The following is a 16399-nucleotide window of genomic DNA, read 5'->3' on the forward strand; positions in this document are numbered from 1 at the left end:
CTCCAAGAAATGGATTTGTGTCAGAGTGGGGTGTATAACACTCAAACAAACAAAAAACAAGCATCTTAAGGTAGAACAAAAGGTTCACACTCTTTATCTAGATATCCCAAATAACAGAGGAATAGTGTTCCTTCATCATGCAGTGAAAAGATGCTTGAAATGATACTGATTTTAGCTTACCAGAATCAAATGTTAGGCTCAAGTTTAAAGTTGACTCCTAAGCTTTACAAATGAACAGGTTCAGGTTTAACATTGCTGGAAAGGAAATGTGTAGGCTTTGTCTGTGGCTGTCTCATTTTCAGTTGAATGTGAAGAAACACCTTGTAGCTCATCAGATACCACTGACACTGTACATGGAGGGAAGCTGGCAAACTTGGCTGTCAGTGTCCTGTGCAGGCTTGAGGCATCAGCTGCATGAAGAGGAGTGTTGAGGCAGTTTCATGGAGCAGATTAATCTGCCTCTTGCCACACTCCCATTCAGTCAGACTGAAGTCCTTGTCTCCACAGCCCCTTCTGAAATGACAGGACATCTTTTCTGTAATAAATAAGTGTGTCCTACTTGCTACTTAGGATTAGGAGTGATTCTTCCTGTCCCTTCCCTTCCTTGATGTTTTCAGGGTTGTTATCTGGGGAGGTTTTTGTAATGATGCTTGTTTCAGTAGCTTCCTGTGTCCTCTCTTCACTTTCTGGATGATAAAATGATTTATGTTACACTAGTGGAATCAAATTAATGGTTTGATATCAAGCTGTTTACCTTTAGCAGCTCTTCCATAGCTTTCTTTGTGTGGAAGCAGCAAGGCACAGCTTTGGGGGCCTCAGGGAGTCTGGTGGGTTTCAGCTCCCTGTGGAACCACCGTGACAGCAATGCCAAAGTGTCCCCACTGGGTCACTGGTAGTGACACAAACAGCACACAGTTGCTCCGTGCTGGGAGACCTCTGTTTCTGTTCTTGCTGTTCTCCACAAGGGGCAAGCAATGTGTATCTCATGGAAACAGTTCTGGCACCAGTCTTCCCAATTCTGCAGTCTCTCCAGTGATAAGCCCTTGGCTTCCCCCTCTGATGGATGATTTGATGATGGGAGATGTGGGCTGGCCTAGGGGGGATGTCAAAGCTGTACTCCAGGAGGATGTTGTGGCAGTATTTCCAAGTCAAAATATTGTGGTTTGAGGCCATGTGATTCTTCTAGTCAACAGAGAAGGAAGAATTTTATAAAGAAAGGAGACATTTTTCATGAAAATCTAGTTGGATGCAGAAGCTAACTGAATTTTCTTTCAAAGTGCCTTTTCCCTCCAGCACTGCCACTCCTGTGAAATGCCAGCGTAAGTTACCTGCTGCCCCTAATCTTCAATTCATCTTCAACTATTGTGGCCCAGCAGTCAGGATTAGTGTTTTACCCACACTTCTGGCCTGCTGAAAACACATTTTGAAAACAACCGACTAGGTTAGATGATGAAATTTGCAATATTTTAATTGCAAGAGATGAAGAGGAAAGAGGGGTTGGGCAAAGAAATGCAGCCAGACTATCTGAAACAAGATGGTATCATGACTCCTGTAAAAAATATGCTTTCCTTTGATGAAACTGTTTCCTAAGAGAGCTGTGATTCTGTGAGAGGTTAGCACCATGCTAATCCTCCAAAAGAAGTTAAATAAAGCCACATATTTAATTTTCCTGAACCAGAAGAGGAGTTATTGTGTAATTGTTAGTGGTCTATTTAATAGAAGTCAAAAGTCTTTGAAATAAGAATGTATCAGGTTTTAAGAAGCAAGAAAACCTAAACAGTTTCCTCTTTTCTTGGCACATCTCACGGTGTTATTTTAGGTGTGAAGCAGCTTGAGTGAGAGTTCAGCCATAAATCCCTATAATATTTTACTGGTCCTATTTTACACTGGAGATCAAAGATCAGAACTGTAAGCCTATCTTCATGTTGAATCCAAGGACTTCAAGACATTCACTTTTGACACCAGCAGGTTGTCAGGGTGTTGATATTTTGATAACTAAGGCTGAGTAACAAAGAGTTGCTCAAACTCTGAATTCATGGAAGTGTTGATACAACTCCTGAGGAGAAATCTTGGCTCATAAACAAATTGCCTATTTCCTTTGAGTGACTTTTAGTGTACAAGCAAGAGACTTGCTGAGTCCACTGTTGAACTACAGCATTCTCCTACCAGCTCTAGTGGAAACTCTTGGTTAATACAGTTCCTCCCTATTGGATTGATTGTGGGAGAAGGATCACCTTGGGAGTCAGTGCTGGTCATAATCAACCTGAGCCAAGAATTAAGGGGCAGCCAAAGCAGATGCCAGCAGAATGAAATTGTTTGAAGGGAGCAAAATTGCTCATGTAACTTTGTGAAGATAAGGGATTATGCTTGAGCAGAGTTTGTTTTTTTTTTTCCCTTTGGTTGGCTGACCAGTTTTCCCCTTTTATTCCTTGAAAAGCTGCTGCAGTGAGTCCATTGATCAGAGGTGCTCTGGGCTAACCTGCTCTGAACCTGGCCACTGAGTTAGTCCTGGTTGCAGCAGATGTTTCTGATTTTATAGGGAACAAGAATTTTTATCATCCCAGCATGCATGTGATTGCTCCCTCTCCTGCCCAGCTCCCTAGAAATAAGTCTGAGACTGGAAACTCACATTTGGTTTCTGGAAGCACTTTATTAGTTGAAGAGACAAAACAAAACAAACCCCAGGGCTCTCACAAGCAGGGATTTGGATCTTCCCCTGCAGAGGAGCCAGCTGCTAAGCAGTGTGACCAGCCATGATCACAGGTCCATCTGTTTTATAGTGCCAGCATGATGGTGTGTAGGACCCCCCCAGCCCCAGAAGTGCCCTCTCTCACTTTGGTTTTCCAGTGGTGCCATTGCTTTGGCTTTCTGGGATGTGTGGCTGCCTGCAGGGAGAACCAGGAGCATGGAGCAGGCTGTCAGGCAGTGCTGGACAGCTGAGTCTCGAGGGTAGTGCTGAAGACTTTGCATTTAGGACTTGGAAATAGGGAGAGATTGTTTGTCTGTGGTTTGATTTGCAATGCAGACTTGCAGCTGCTAGCATTGATACCAGCCTTCTACTCAAAGAAGTGCCCTTTCCAGTGTCTCTTGGGCACTGCTTGGCTTGTGGGGAGAGATGATATCTTTTATTAGCCTGACTGATAGAGGGGTTTAAAACCAGACAAGCTCTCACCACCCAGGCCCTGGTTCCTATGGCACATTCACTAGAAAGGATTTCCTCGGGAGTGTAGCTCCTTTTATACTTTTATATTGTAAATTTTTTTTTGTCTAGCCCTGCTGAGCCTCTCCAACTGCATTTCTAGATTCAGCTACATTTATAAACCTCTTATTCCAGGTTTATGACCCCTGTATAAGCCCAGGTGACTTTATTTCCATCTGCAGTAAAATCAAGCTGAATGATGCGATCCCCAACATCGGCACATCCGTAGCAATTTGCCAAGGAAACCACTTCCCACTGGAGGTGCTATCCCTCGGCAGCATTTCAGCTTGCTGGATTCCTGCATGCCCTGGCACTCCACAGGACAGCTGGCAGCCACTGCTGGCTCTTGGCAGACAGTCACGGGAAGGGCAGAGCATTAAAAAGGTGTCGGGCAACCTCTGGATTATTCAAGGCAATTCGACACAACTCTGATATTCTGCAAATCTGGACATTAAAGATGTGCTTAGGGAAATCTCTCATCCCGTGTCTCTGTCAGAAAGAGATGGAGATAATCCTGTTGCCAGAGTTCCTCTGGGCAGCCCCTGGGATCACTCCTGGAACATCTTGCTTTCTGAGTGTGACACAATTGTGACATCTTTGTATGTTAAATGCTGGGCTTGCAGTTACTGGGAATCCTTTCAGGCTGTGACTGTAACATGTTAAGGAAAAAGTAAATGTATATTTATAACTTAAACTCCTGTGCCTTGTGACAGTATGTTTATACTCCATGTAGAGGGTAAAGAGGAATCATGATGTTAAAGCAGGAGGCGGTCAGCCAAGACTGTTGTGGTGCTGGAAACAGGTTTCTTTTAATTCAGTAAGGTGGAATAAATTGAAATACCTTCAGTGCAAGGTCAGGTTATGTTATGTATGTGTTTTCTGAGCCCAGGAAAAGGTTGATTGCATTCTTACTCTCCCATGAGACTTCCTCCGTGGCTTAGGTTAAGTTACTTGGCCTAAAGTTTCTCTCCTGTAAAACAAAGGTAACACAGGCTGATGCTTCCCTAACAGTAGATTTGTTAGAGCTAATTGCTTGGTGAGTGTTTAGTGCTGTAATTATGATCTGAGTTAAAGCTTTGCTTATGTTTCACATCATTGAAAGCCCTTCCATTGAATTACAGCCTCTTGAATCGGATATTAATCCTACTCGAGTACACTTAAAGCGAGCATGGGCTTTTGTGTTCCATGTAGGCATTTTTCTAGCAAACTGGTATTGCTCCAGGAGATGTGAAGGGAAAGAGGATGTGCAAAGGCACACAAATATTCAGTAAGTACAGATCACTATCAGATGATCAGAGTTGGGGACAGAGAGAAAAGCAGCTTTTAATTCAGGTGGGAAAGGGCATGGGAACTTTTAGTAAATTACCAGCACTTTGTTCACTGTGACCTGAACTTCTGGGTCTTAAGGTGGTCTTGGGTGATCTTAGGCAGGCAGGGATTTCCCAGAATCTGTAAAGATATTTTCTCTCTTTTCTGATATGGGTTAGCATCACACTGAATTTATACCCTTGTGGTGCAGGTCCTTCCAGGCAGCATGGGCAGGCTCACGTACTGGGCAGTGAGTTATGAATGTAGCAGTATTGTTAACATTCTGTTTGCAACTGCAGTAACAGAGCTGGCAGCCTTTGTGTTGCAGGAAACAGCTTATCACAAGCTGTGCCCTTGTGACCTTCCAGAGAACCAGGGCTGCTGATTCATGGTGTGACCCCTGAGAGCCCCAGACCATACATTTAACCTTTTGGCACTACTGTGCACCACAGTTAGAAGGGATTTATAGCAATTTTCTGGTGCCAAACAACAAATATGATTAAATATTTTAAGTCTTTCCTTCAAAGCAAAAGGTAAGTGTAAAGTGGGTGCACCTGAGGAGAAAACAGGCACCTGAGACTGTTTTTTCATCCTGTTTTGAAGAACAGTGGTTCTCCTGCCTCCAGGTAGAAAAAGTTATCTCTGGAATCACTAAATAGGTGTCAGAGTTTGGAAGAGCTGGGATTTGTATGCCAGTCAGCTTCCTGCTGGTCCTATATTTACAGGCTGGCACACAGAGCTGTCAAAATGGAAACTAAATTAAATAGCTAAATTACTTTACGGCACACAAATAGAGCATTTCTCCCTGTTTTTCTGAACAGCACCATTCCATGTTGCCACTCAAAATAGACCATAGGAGTAATGTAGTGGTTTTTTGAGGGCAGTTATTGCTTCTTCACAAAGGTAAATAATGAGAAGGGAAGTCAGAAGTGGAACTCAAATAATGAGTTTTGCTTCATTAAGCAGCTGCTAAAAATTATCTTTAATACAGACTTCACTTAGGAAATAACTCAGGGATGGTGGAAACCCTTGGAGCTACTCAGGTTTGCTCTAGCATGAATATGCTCAAAAGCTTTAGCTTTGTTGGTGTAGTCAGGTGAGTAATTTGGGATTTGGTAATTCAACGTTCAGCAGCAGAAGTATTCATTAATTGTAAGGAATTAGGACATGGGTTAAAAATCCTGCAGAAATTTATGTTGGCTGACATAAATTTTGTTCAAATTTTGAGTATAATAAAGTAATTGTTCTCCATTTGCAAACAGCATGGTTAATAGTCATAACACAGGTACTTTTGTTTATCTCACCTACATCTACAAGTTCCTGTCTATGCTGTAAAGCATGGTTCAATCTTTATTGAAGCCAAGCATGGCTCCTGTGTTGCCTGAGAGGTTTAATTTATGCTTTACAGAGAGCAGACTTTAATTTACTTCTTGGTTACATGGTATTCAGTGGGAAAGCAAGAAACCTGGTTCTCCAATCCAACCTCTTCACCTCCTGAATGCCAGGACCATGTTTCTTCAACACTAAATTTCCTGATGTGCCCTTCCTCATTCTTTTCAGTGCCAAAGAAGTGGAAAACAGAGCGAACTTTGTGACCTTAAAAGTTGCAGTGTAACTGTTTGCATAACCAAGGATGCACATTACTCCCCTCCATTCTTCAGAGGGGAGCACTGGGAATGATTCCCAGGTTGGAGACTTAAAACTGCCTCTGGTCTTATTGAGGGACGGGACTGATGTGGATGTTGGTGGCCCTAGCCATGTCTGAAATCCTCTCATTTCAGAGGATTTGGTTTATTTCCTCATTCCATGCCAGCACGCTGTCTGCCATGTGATACAGCTCTGGCATGGCTGATGCATCCCAGAGCTGTGACGTGGCCACTCCTGCCACAGAGAACGTGATGTTGACAGCTTAACACATTTTCTCTTTACCAGCTGGTCAGGGAAGCTTGTCCACACTAAAAGCTTGTGTCTCACCAAGGCTCTCTTCTCTTGCAGGTGATCCCAATGCTTCCCAGGCTGCTCTGTGAGGAGCTCTGCAGTCTCAATCCCATGCAAGACAGACTGACATTCTCTGTGATTTGGAAGTTGACTCCGGAAGGCAAGGTACCTTAGGCAGCAGGCAGTCACCCTGCTAATCAGTCCTCCCTTGGTGGCCAGTCCCTGCTCTTGTAGTGGTAAAAATGTCATCCCTCAACACTCAGGTGGCTAGGAAAGGTGAAAAAATACTGGAGGATGTAGGATTGTCCCTGTGTCTTGTCCTGCTGATGACATACAGTGGAATTTCTAACTGGAATAATCCCTCAACATTGTTGGGAAGGGATGAATATTTGTATGAGTCTCAGGAATGGAGAATGTCCTGCTCCTTGCCAGGTCACCCAACCATTTAATGTCTTACCTCCAGCAGCAATTCAGAGCTAATGGTTTGGGTGGGATGAGATGTGCCCTGACTCCAGGCCTGCCTCGTGCTCACAGGCAGTTGTGCAGTGCGGCGGATGCAGCAGTATTGCCTCTGTGGCCTCTCTGGTAAACAGGCTGTTTAATTCCTCTTCAGAGCTGCAAATGACATCTATCCAAATAAAGCATGATAGCCCTTCAGCAAAGGCATGGCTCTATCCCCTCTGCATGTGTTATTTCCAGGGAGCAGTTGGTGAGGCTGTTTGTTGATGCACTGAGCTGCCTTCAGCTCCCCACCACCACTCCCCTCCCTATTTCTCTCCCACACTCTTTGTTACCCTAAAATCTTCTCTCTGGTGATCACAGGGTCCTTTTACTAATCTCCCCTTACTAATCAGGGAGGACTAAAGACTGGCAGTACCAGAGCACTCTTCAGTCTGTGCAAAATACACTTTTTGTACTCAGAGGTTTTTTAACCATTGTTGTTACATATACAACTCGTGCTCATATACAACTCTTTCTGTAGACAGTATTTCTTGTGCCAATTTGATAATTTTTCACTAAGATTCACCTCCTTATTATTGTCCCAGCTGCTCTAAAGGATGCTGAATCTATCTTTGTGCTTTAGCAAAATACAGTTGCAGTCCTGATTCTGCATTTCTGCAGTGAACCTCTGCTCTGGCACTTAGGTGTGTTGTATTTTTCTGCTGTGAAAAGTGTTCCCCTTCCTGTAGCAACAGCATGATTGCTCATGAGACCTTTAAGAGTAGCTACTAGGTAGAGCTTTTATTGACTCTGAGTTGTCTTTGAACAGCTAAAGGTCAAGTCTTAATTAAAATAAGCCTTTAATTACATCTTGTCTCTTGTCCCATGCAATATATCTGCTGTGTTTCAAGCAGTGCTCAATCCAACCCTGTCTGACCAGAGGGAAAATAGAGGAGCTGTAGCATTCAGCTGAATTGAGTGGTGTGGGCTGTGGCCATGCTGTCCCTGGGAGAGCAGACTGCCTGTGGCCATCTCAGCAAACTGGTTTCTCCTACAAGGCTTTTCAGGGTTAGTCTTACTTGAGGTCACTTGATGTGGATGTCAGGTGAAGACTGGAGAAGAATTTTTTCTTTCCAAGAGGAAAAGTGGTAGTAGGGCTTTTTCCCAGGAGGGCATTCTTCTGAAAGCTGGTATTTCTAGGTGTTACTATACCTGTATCTCAGTGCAAACAGGATCACATGCTCCCCCATGGTCTGCTGGGTGAAAGGGAGGTGAGTCAGAGGCCCCAGCACAGCCCTTGAACCTCAGCTGCTGGTGGAGAGCCATGAGAGCAATGACAGTGAGGACAGGGTATTGCTCAGGACCATGAGTTTTTCTCAAAAGTAGGCAGAAGTGGGGAAACCTTGTCATAATTTTAGAAATCCTTTAGATGTTGGTGCTCTGTGGACTCTGGGTGCACCAGGTTTGCTGTGATGGGAGAGACCTTGCACACTGATCTTGTGGGCTACTCATTGTAATCTCTAGGTCCCAGCCCACAACCCCCAGATGCTGCTCCTCCACTGTGCCTTGCCCATCCCTCAGCCATGGTACATGGGCCAGCCCATGGGAGCTTGCCCATTCTCCTGCTGGGGTTTCCAAAGGAGAACTGGTTTCCAAAGGAGAAGTGTTCCTACTGGACACGCATCCCCCATCACCATAAGAAGCTGAACTGCATTGAGCAAATGGAGCAGAATACAGAGCAGGTGCTGCCACCACTCACCACTGTCACAACATCTCTGTCCAGCTTTGTGGCTTTCTCTTCCTTTCTTTCTCCACAGCACAGAGGAAGAGACACAGAGAATAACCATGAGCTGATGGTCAGAGCACTTTATATTACAAGATGCTACTTGCTGCATCTCTGCTACTAAAGCACTTTCAAGGTAGAAATAAGCTTAAAAGCCTGTGACTTTCAGAGCTCTGAATTGCTGAGTTATAAAGCTCCTCTGTGATGTATTAGGAAAGGAAGCAGCAAAGGTGTTTTGGGAATCAGTCCCTTCCTGTTAAGAGGAATGTTTGTCTCTGAAGCAGTGTCCTTGATGAGGCTGTCACAGAGAGCTCACTCCTCTCCCTGGACACTGTCACTTGCAGAATTTACCTTGCCCTGTTGGGCTGATGAAGGGGTAAGGTGACACTGGCAGCTAAGGCAGAATTACAATTCTTCAATCATTCTCTGAGCACCTGTGCATTGAATGGTTTATCACAAACTCCATCTGTCTCCAGAGCCCTTCATGCCAATGTTCTTTGCTTTTGTGAAGATCCTTCTGCCTATGTCCCTCAGCACTTTATCACTGTCTTGATGAGCTGCTGGATTGATTCTCTTATATATCTCAGATGAAAATAGGTTTTCCTGTCTGCTTTAGGAAATAATTCTGAATTCCTACTTTTACATTGCTATTCTTTTAGGGAGGCTTCTAGTTTAAAATAAAATAATTTTATAAGCATCTTATTGAATATTTTCCTCTCAATTCCAAAGTAGTTTCGAAGCCCAGAAAGGTTCCTGGCTTGAGTTTGGACCTAGAACCATGGACATGATCAGAGAAGCAAGGAGTCAGTGACTGTCCCTCTCTCCTCCAGACCTACTGAATTCCTACTCAGACACTTTCACAAGTGCTAGTCAGATGTTGGGGTTCCTGCAGTACTCCTGAAAACAATATTTTAAGGCCAGCCCCTCGTGCCCTGGTGGCCAGACTTTAAGTCATTCTTCTGTGTTTTAGGCAGGAGAACCTCTCTGGCATGTGTGTGTCTGCTTGTCACTCCTGCACCTGGTAACCTGTGAGTCAACAGACTGGTTTCAGCTCCCACATGGTCTGTAGTTCTTGGAGCTCTGTGGAGAGGGGAAGTCAGGCAGAGGAGGGAGATCCAAGCAGTCTCCTATGTAAATGCACAATATATTGTTACCTGTTACTTGCATATACTTGCATTACTAGATGCTAGAGAATCTGCATGGGCAAAAGACCTGAAGGTCTCGGTAGGACAAGATCTTCACTCAGAGATCACAGGTAGAGGGGAAGTCTGCTGTCATCCCTCCCAGTGTTTGTGCAGCATCCCAAGCTTTTGTGCACTGGAAGAATGAGTCCTCAAATCAATTTTCATGTGGCAATTTTGCAGATCCTCGAGGAGTGGTTTGGGCGGACGGTCATCTGCTCCTGCATGAAGCTCAGCTATGACCATGCCCAGAGCATGATTGACAGCCCTGGGAAGGTGTTGTCACCTGAAGAGCTCCCCCCTGTCTCACCTGAGCACTCGATAGCCGAGATCCAGGAGGCTGTGCTGAGCCTGCATCGAGTCGCGCAGCGCCTGCGCAAGCAGCGCTTCACCGAGGGTGCCCTGCACTTAGACCAGGTAAGGAGTAAGTCCAGCCCCTTCAGCCTTCACCAAAGCAATTTCACCTTGTACTCTCTAAGAATTTCCTGGCCAGTCTGAAAACTCAAAGGGTAAAATCAAGGCTGGAACAGAAAGTCAGGTTTGAGCGCCAGTGTTGTCTTAAGAGTGGCATTAAATTATGTACCATAAGCAGTAAGTAGGATGAAAAGAAAAAAATCCCTGTTTTTTAAGGAGTGATCCATTTTCCAGCATTTTTCAAAATCCTAAAACCCTGTTGGACTGGGTAATTCATAGAGTGAAACAAATCATGACAGTGTCCTTCATTATCATGCAGTTCAGATATTAGTGCACATTTCACTGGGAAAGGCTCATCCTCCACATTTTTTTCTATGCTTGCAATATTCTTGTTTTCTACAGCTTTCATAGCAGTTCTCTGTGCTGGGAAAATGGCTAAATGTTATCTAAGCTCCTACTTGTAACTGTTGGGTGTGTTTCAGAGGAAAAAATGCTAGTGGGGAGGGTTTCTGTCTAGGGTGATTTAAATAATCTTGTATCAGTAGTGGTATGTGTCATTTCTATTTTACAAGGAGATCCAGATATTTTAGGCTATCACAGCAAAAAATACTTTTGCATCATGTTCAGCTGCTCTTAGGTGGCTTATGATAGTTTTTGTGGATAAGAGGTTCCAGTAATTGCTAGAACCCAGTGGTCTTCCTGAGCAGTAGACAAAATAACCTCTTAATATAAGGAAGCTCTATTGTTTCATTTTGCAAAAGGAGTGTGAGTCAACATAAGGATATTGCTGAGAAAGAAACTAGGAGTGGTGTAAACAGGGCTATTGTATGTAAGACATATGTTGTAACTCTTCCATTTTATTCAGCATTGTGGTGTTGTCTCCAATTGCAAGAAAGTCAAATTTTAGAGAAATTATTGCAGAGCAACATGAGCAAGAAGTGTCTATAATCTGTGGCCTTCCCCATCATTCTGGTGGAGCTGCTGTGAAGAAGAGGCAATGTCCTTTCCCCCATGTCTAAGATGGACAGAATGACAAATTTGTATCTTGAGTTTCAGCAGAGGAGTTTTTTATTTTAGGATAAACCTTCTGCTGTAGGCAGTGTAGTATCTGAGGCTATCTTGCCTACATCTGTTGTAGGAGGTCATGGAGGACTTGGTTCAGCACATTTAAGTGAGCCTGGAGCAAGGACATTTGCTTAAGGTCCCCCTAAATTAATTTGAAAATTATTTTTTGGAAATCAAACTTCCACTTTGAAGTTTTCTCAAGCCTTTTCTGGAACAGAGACTTTCTTCTTTGAGGTTTAGTGTAAAATTGCTAATAAACTGGGCTTTTGTTCCCAAGCACACCCTGAATGCTAGAGAAACATAAAAATCACAGCTTTTGCACAAGATTAGCTGCCTGGGAAGGCTTGGAGCTATCTGGCCTGGAAAAAGGGTCCATGGTGACTGGGAGCTGTGGCCCAGAAAGGTCACCAGCTGCCTTCCACAAGTCACTGTTAGAGTGTAGTGCTGACTGCTAGCTGTGTGCTTCTGAGTTGAGTTACCTGTTATCAAACTAACCTCAGGGGGAATATGTTTTAAACCAGCTGTGACATTTTCAATCAGAGGATTTGGCCAGGGAAGCATCCTGTTCCAGTGATAGCCCATAAAAGATTAGCTGTGTTTTGTTTTGCTCTGTGCTCCTACAGAGGAGCCATTAAAGAGAACATATTGTAGCATCATTTGTGAGATTGGGATTAAAAACCACAGCTAAGGGCACCAGAGGCCGTTGATTCCTGCTCAGCTTAGTTCAAACCATCATGATAAACTGAGTTATATCTCACAAGTGGCACTTTACACTGTGCAGAATCTCTCTCCTCTGGCAAGAATGTCAAAGTAATGGTCTTTGAGAAGGAAGCGTATTTTACATCAAGGGACACTTTCACCACACTTAGTCAAGTACTGCCCTGATAGCTTTATTTTGATAAACTACACCCTCTCCAGCCCATAGAGAAAGTCTTGCTCCAAGGCCTGAGTATGAAGAGTGTGTGAGGGACAGGTTTGGGGACATGGCCAGTGGCATATGGCAGGACAAAGCAATCTGTGTCCCTTAATAGAAGGAGACAAATTCCTCTACTCTTGCTTCCCCAGTTCCCTGAGTTCCCATGGGCACAGTTGTGTGCCATGTCCCACTTCCAGCCTCAAGTGAGCAAGCAAGGGTGGGTCCAAATGGGAAATACACCTTTCTAATCACTGGACCTCTCACTGATTTCCTGTTGAGTAACGTAAATCTTGAACAATGGAAGACAAACTCCAGCAGGAAGCTTGGGGCAATGAATTATCGGATTCCAAATAAATCTGTGAGTGAAGGAAATGATCATCTCACAGTCTTAAGGGAGGAGGTGGCTGAGCATGGATGACTCCTGTGCTTTTTTTTTCCAGGGGATGTGAGCCCTCTTCCTATACATTGTGTTATGTTTGAGAGTTCTACCATGGGGTAACTCCTGGTGGAACAGTGATGACTTCTTTTGCTTACTTCCACCCTGCCATTTTTCAGTGTGAAGTGTTCTTCTGCTTCCTGTTGGTATTAAGAAAATCCTGGGGGAAAGAATCTCTCATCCTCCTTTGCCACTGGCTGTGGTGGCTTAGAGCTGGTGCTCTCCCTGTCTGCCTCAGTTTTCTCTTTGGAACAATACTGATTTGTCCCATAGTATCTATGCAGTTTAGGATTTATTCCCCAAAACGAAGAATGTTTCTCAGATGAAGCCATTCATGGGCATATCTTTATAACTGCAGAAATACTGGCTGGCCAGGGAGCTCCTTGGACTTGACACAGGATGGCTCCAGTAGGATGCAGCAGTGTCAGGCTGGTCCTGCTGGGCTGAGAAGAATGTTTCCTCTTTGAATGTCACTGCTGATTTTTTATGACCTAATGTGAGAGCAGCATCTGCTTGCCCATAGTTTTATCTTTTAGCAGCAATTTTAGAAGCAGGAATCTCCATAGCTCAACGGATGAAGAATATATATATATAAATATTCTTCATCCATTGGGGTGTGGAGAATACACACACACACACAAATATATGTACACATTATTCTATATAATATAAATATTCTTCTATATAAAAAAACATATATTTTAATAGCTTTGGAATCACATATCTGGGTCACACAGAAGACTGTGAGACATTACAGAGATAGTACACAGTCTGGAAAGCTTAGGATTTGTGGGTTCAGTGTCAGTATATGTGTGTCTCCTGGGGCTGTGTAATTTTGAATTCTTGCTTTAATTTGAGCCTGGCTGTGAATTTTACCTACATACCTGTGACCCACTCTTTCCCCCCACTCCCCAGTTTCTTTTATGCCTCTGCAGAGGTCTGGGAATCCTGCTGTCATTGCAGGAATCCTGCTGCATTGGACCTTGGGTCTGAGGACCGTGTTTGTCATTCTGTGGGGATCCAGCTGTCCCTATAGGCCCCTTCTGGAGCTTTTTCCCTAGAATATGGTTTCCTGTGCTGCCTGCCAGCTTCCTAGTTCCTAAAAGCAGCTGAGCTGAGTTTTAAAGGTTTAAAGACTTTGCACCTTCAACAGCTAAGAAGCTTATGAAACTTTGTCCACACAGACAGAGATTAATGTATTTCTTTGCTTTCTCATTCAGAGCTGCAGCTTTTAGGTGCAAAGGCAAGAAGTCTTGTGTGTGACTAAAATAAAATGTTCAGGTATTTTACAATATTGTCTTCCCCCTCCCAACACCTCCTTCCTGCAAAGGACCATGAAATGCCAGCCCTGTGCTGTCTTCTCACAGCTCCTGGTGTACCCAGTCTATGAATTGGAGCAGAGATCTGACCTGGTTTAAAAAGCAAAGTGAGCACAACTCACAGTTTTCCATTTTTTTTTTCCTGGCCAGGTTACTTTGAAGCTGGATCACTTCCCCAGCCCACAGCTTTTAGAAACACTAGCCAGAGAATCAGATAGAAACTTGCTTTCAGCAAAAACCATCAAGTTTGCAGAAAAGCTTCTTAGCTCCAGCCTGCCTAGAGGAGACGTGCTGATAAATGGTTCTCCTTTGGCCTCAGCAGTTTAGAAATGAATCACGAGGACAGATGCCTACAGGAAGACAGGTTAAAAAGGATTTCTATGCCTTTTTAAAATGAGAATACCCCGGGATGCTGATCTGTCTCTATGACAACTCTCTGTGAGCTGTGCCAGTGATTCTACCTTTACCAGCACACTTAATACCTGGGTGCTCAAAACATCAGCATTGACCAAAGTTCCCTGTGAGAACAACCCAAAGTTCATTTCCATTGTACCAGTTAATGGCACTGAATTGTTTGCTTTTCTCCTTGTTTTCTGCAAAACAGACATTTAGCTTTGCAGGTGTGTGGGAAAAGGGAAGGAAAAAAAGGACAAAAACGACAAAGATGAGAGTGTTACACGAATTTAAGTGTTGAATAGTCTCACTTCTGCTTGCTCCCAGCTTGTGTATGATGCCATTGTCTTGTCATGTGAGCAAGGGTTGCTGTTCCATGTGGGTCTGTATTATTTTAAGTAACTTAGATATAGTAAAAATTGTATTGTTGTAGCTCTGGGATGCTGGAGACCTATGGTTTTGTCCCATGGCTGCTGAGGATAAGGAAATCTGTGATCTTTGAGAATAGCTTTCTTTATTTAAGACTGGTGGTACTGCTAAAGTAAGAGAGCATTTAATAGAGCTTCAGGAAACATAGGGAAACAAGCACAAGGGTCCCAAACACCAAGATGTGTGCAGAATGCCAGCTCCAATCCACCCAGGTATGTGACATACAGGATTTAGTAGCCAGCTCTGTATAGTTTTTGAAGCCCTAAGAACCTAGTCTGCCTACTTGGTGCAAATGGCTCTGAGAAGTTGACTCAAGGCACTCACACATGGAAAGCGAGGAGGAGGAAGGACGCTGCCTGTGACACTCTGTGTTGGGAGATTTTGGTTTTGGTTGTGGCTAATGGGATAGCACTGAAACATGTATTTTTAGACAGTTGTCGTTGCTAATGCTATTTAATTGTAAATCTTAAGAACCAGAAATTAATTGCTCTCATTATTAAAATTTTCCAATATGAGCAACTGCTGGAAATAATTATGGGAAATTGTTTTGTCATATTTCCTGCCTGATATCTGTATAGTAAGCATTCAGCTCTTTTATTCTTGCTTTTTGAAAGTAATAAATATTTTTATCCTGGTTAAACAGTCATTGTGTACAAAATACAGTTAATTAGTATATGAATGGAAGACTTAGGGTTGGAAGACGTGTTTAGATGGGGCAGAAAAGGGCTATAATGTTGCACAGACTTCAGTTTGAGATGTTTCCTTTACTAGCACATTCTAAATTTATGTCTTAAAATGCTGTTGGGGCAGAAAGATTTGTCCTGGCTTGACTACTCCCTAGAGTGATCCTTAAGTTTTCTGTCCAAGGATGCTGTATGTGCTAGCCCTGCACATTGAGTGCATGGACTGTTCAAGGGAGAAGTAAATGGCTTTTCTCCAGCCCCTGACTAGAGCAGGGTCTACATCTCTTGGTCAGTCTCTCTTAGTGGTGCTCATTGCATGGCATATGATGTTGGTACCAAATTCATCTTGGATTTGGTTCCATCTGGGTAGGTTGAGGTGTAGGTACCTGGCTGGGCACTTGGCTTTGGTGCAAGAGAAAATTCAAAAGGCCCATCTATAAAAGCCTGAAAACTGCTATGATACCTCTCTAAAGAGGCTGTTACAGCAAAAGTGCATGAACATGCCAGCAGAGGCAGGGTGGGCAGCATGTACAGGGCTGTGAGATAAATGGAAACTCAGACTGACAAGGAGCTTTCACTATTCACTTCCTATCACAATTCCACCATTGTCTGCTCCTTCTCTTTGATGTCTGGTTAAAGAGACATCACTGAAACCCAGAATGGGGACAGCAGGTGCTATACGATCATTATGGATAGTTACTTATACTGTGTGATACAAAAGGCAGCTGGGGGAATGCTGGATGTGCTTGGAGATTAATTTCCTCTGGGGATTTTATGTCTTTTGTGTAGCCCCAGTTAATATATCAAAATGAGCATCTGAGGCCATAGCTTCCTCCTGGGGAATGGTACTCTCCAGCAGGAGTACCCAAAACTCCTGTACAAAGGTGTGTCAGA

At 43.6% G+C, this 16399-nt stretch overlaps 1 protein-coding gene across 2 annotated transcripts in view; it reads left to right on the plus strand.

Moving 5' to 3' along the window:
* DIS3L2 (DIS3 like 3'-5' exoribonuclease 2) overlaps positions 1-16399 on the plus strand; it is a 179233-nt gene that overhangs the window by 107374 nt on the left and 55460 nt on the right. For both annotated transcript variants that reach the window (XM_085587227.1, XM_021544264.3), the window contains exons 13-14: positions 6503-6610; positions 10034-10267. In XM_085587227.1, the coding sequence (XP_085443353.1) occupies positions 6503-6610; positions 10034-10267 (342 nt within the window). The remainder of the gene's footprint in view (positions 1-6502; positions 6611-10033; positions 10268-16399) is intronic.

This window comes from Lonchura striata, chromosome 9, assembly GCF_050655825.1.
Source record: "Lonchura striata isolate lonStrDom1 chromosome 9, ASM5065582v1, whole genome shotgun sequence".
Taxonomy (NCBI): domain Eukaryota; kingdom Metazoa; phylum Chordata; class Aves; order Passeriformes; family Estrildidae; genus Lonchura; species Lonchura striata.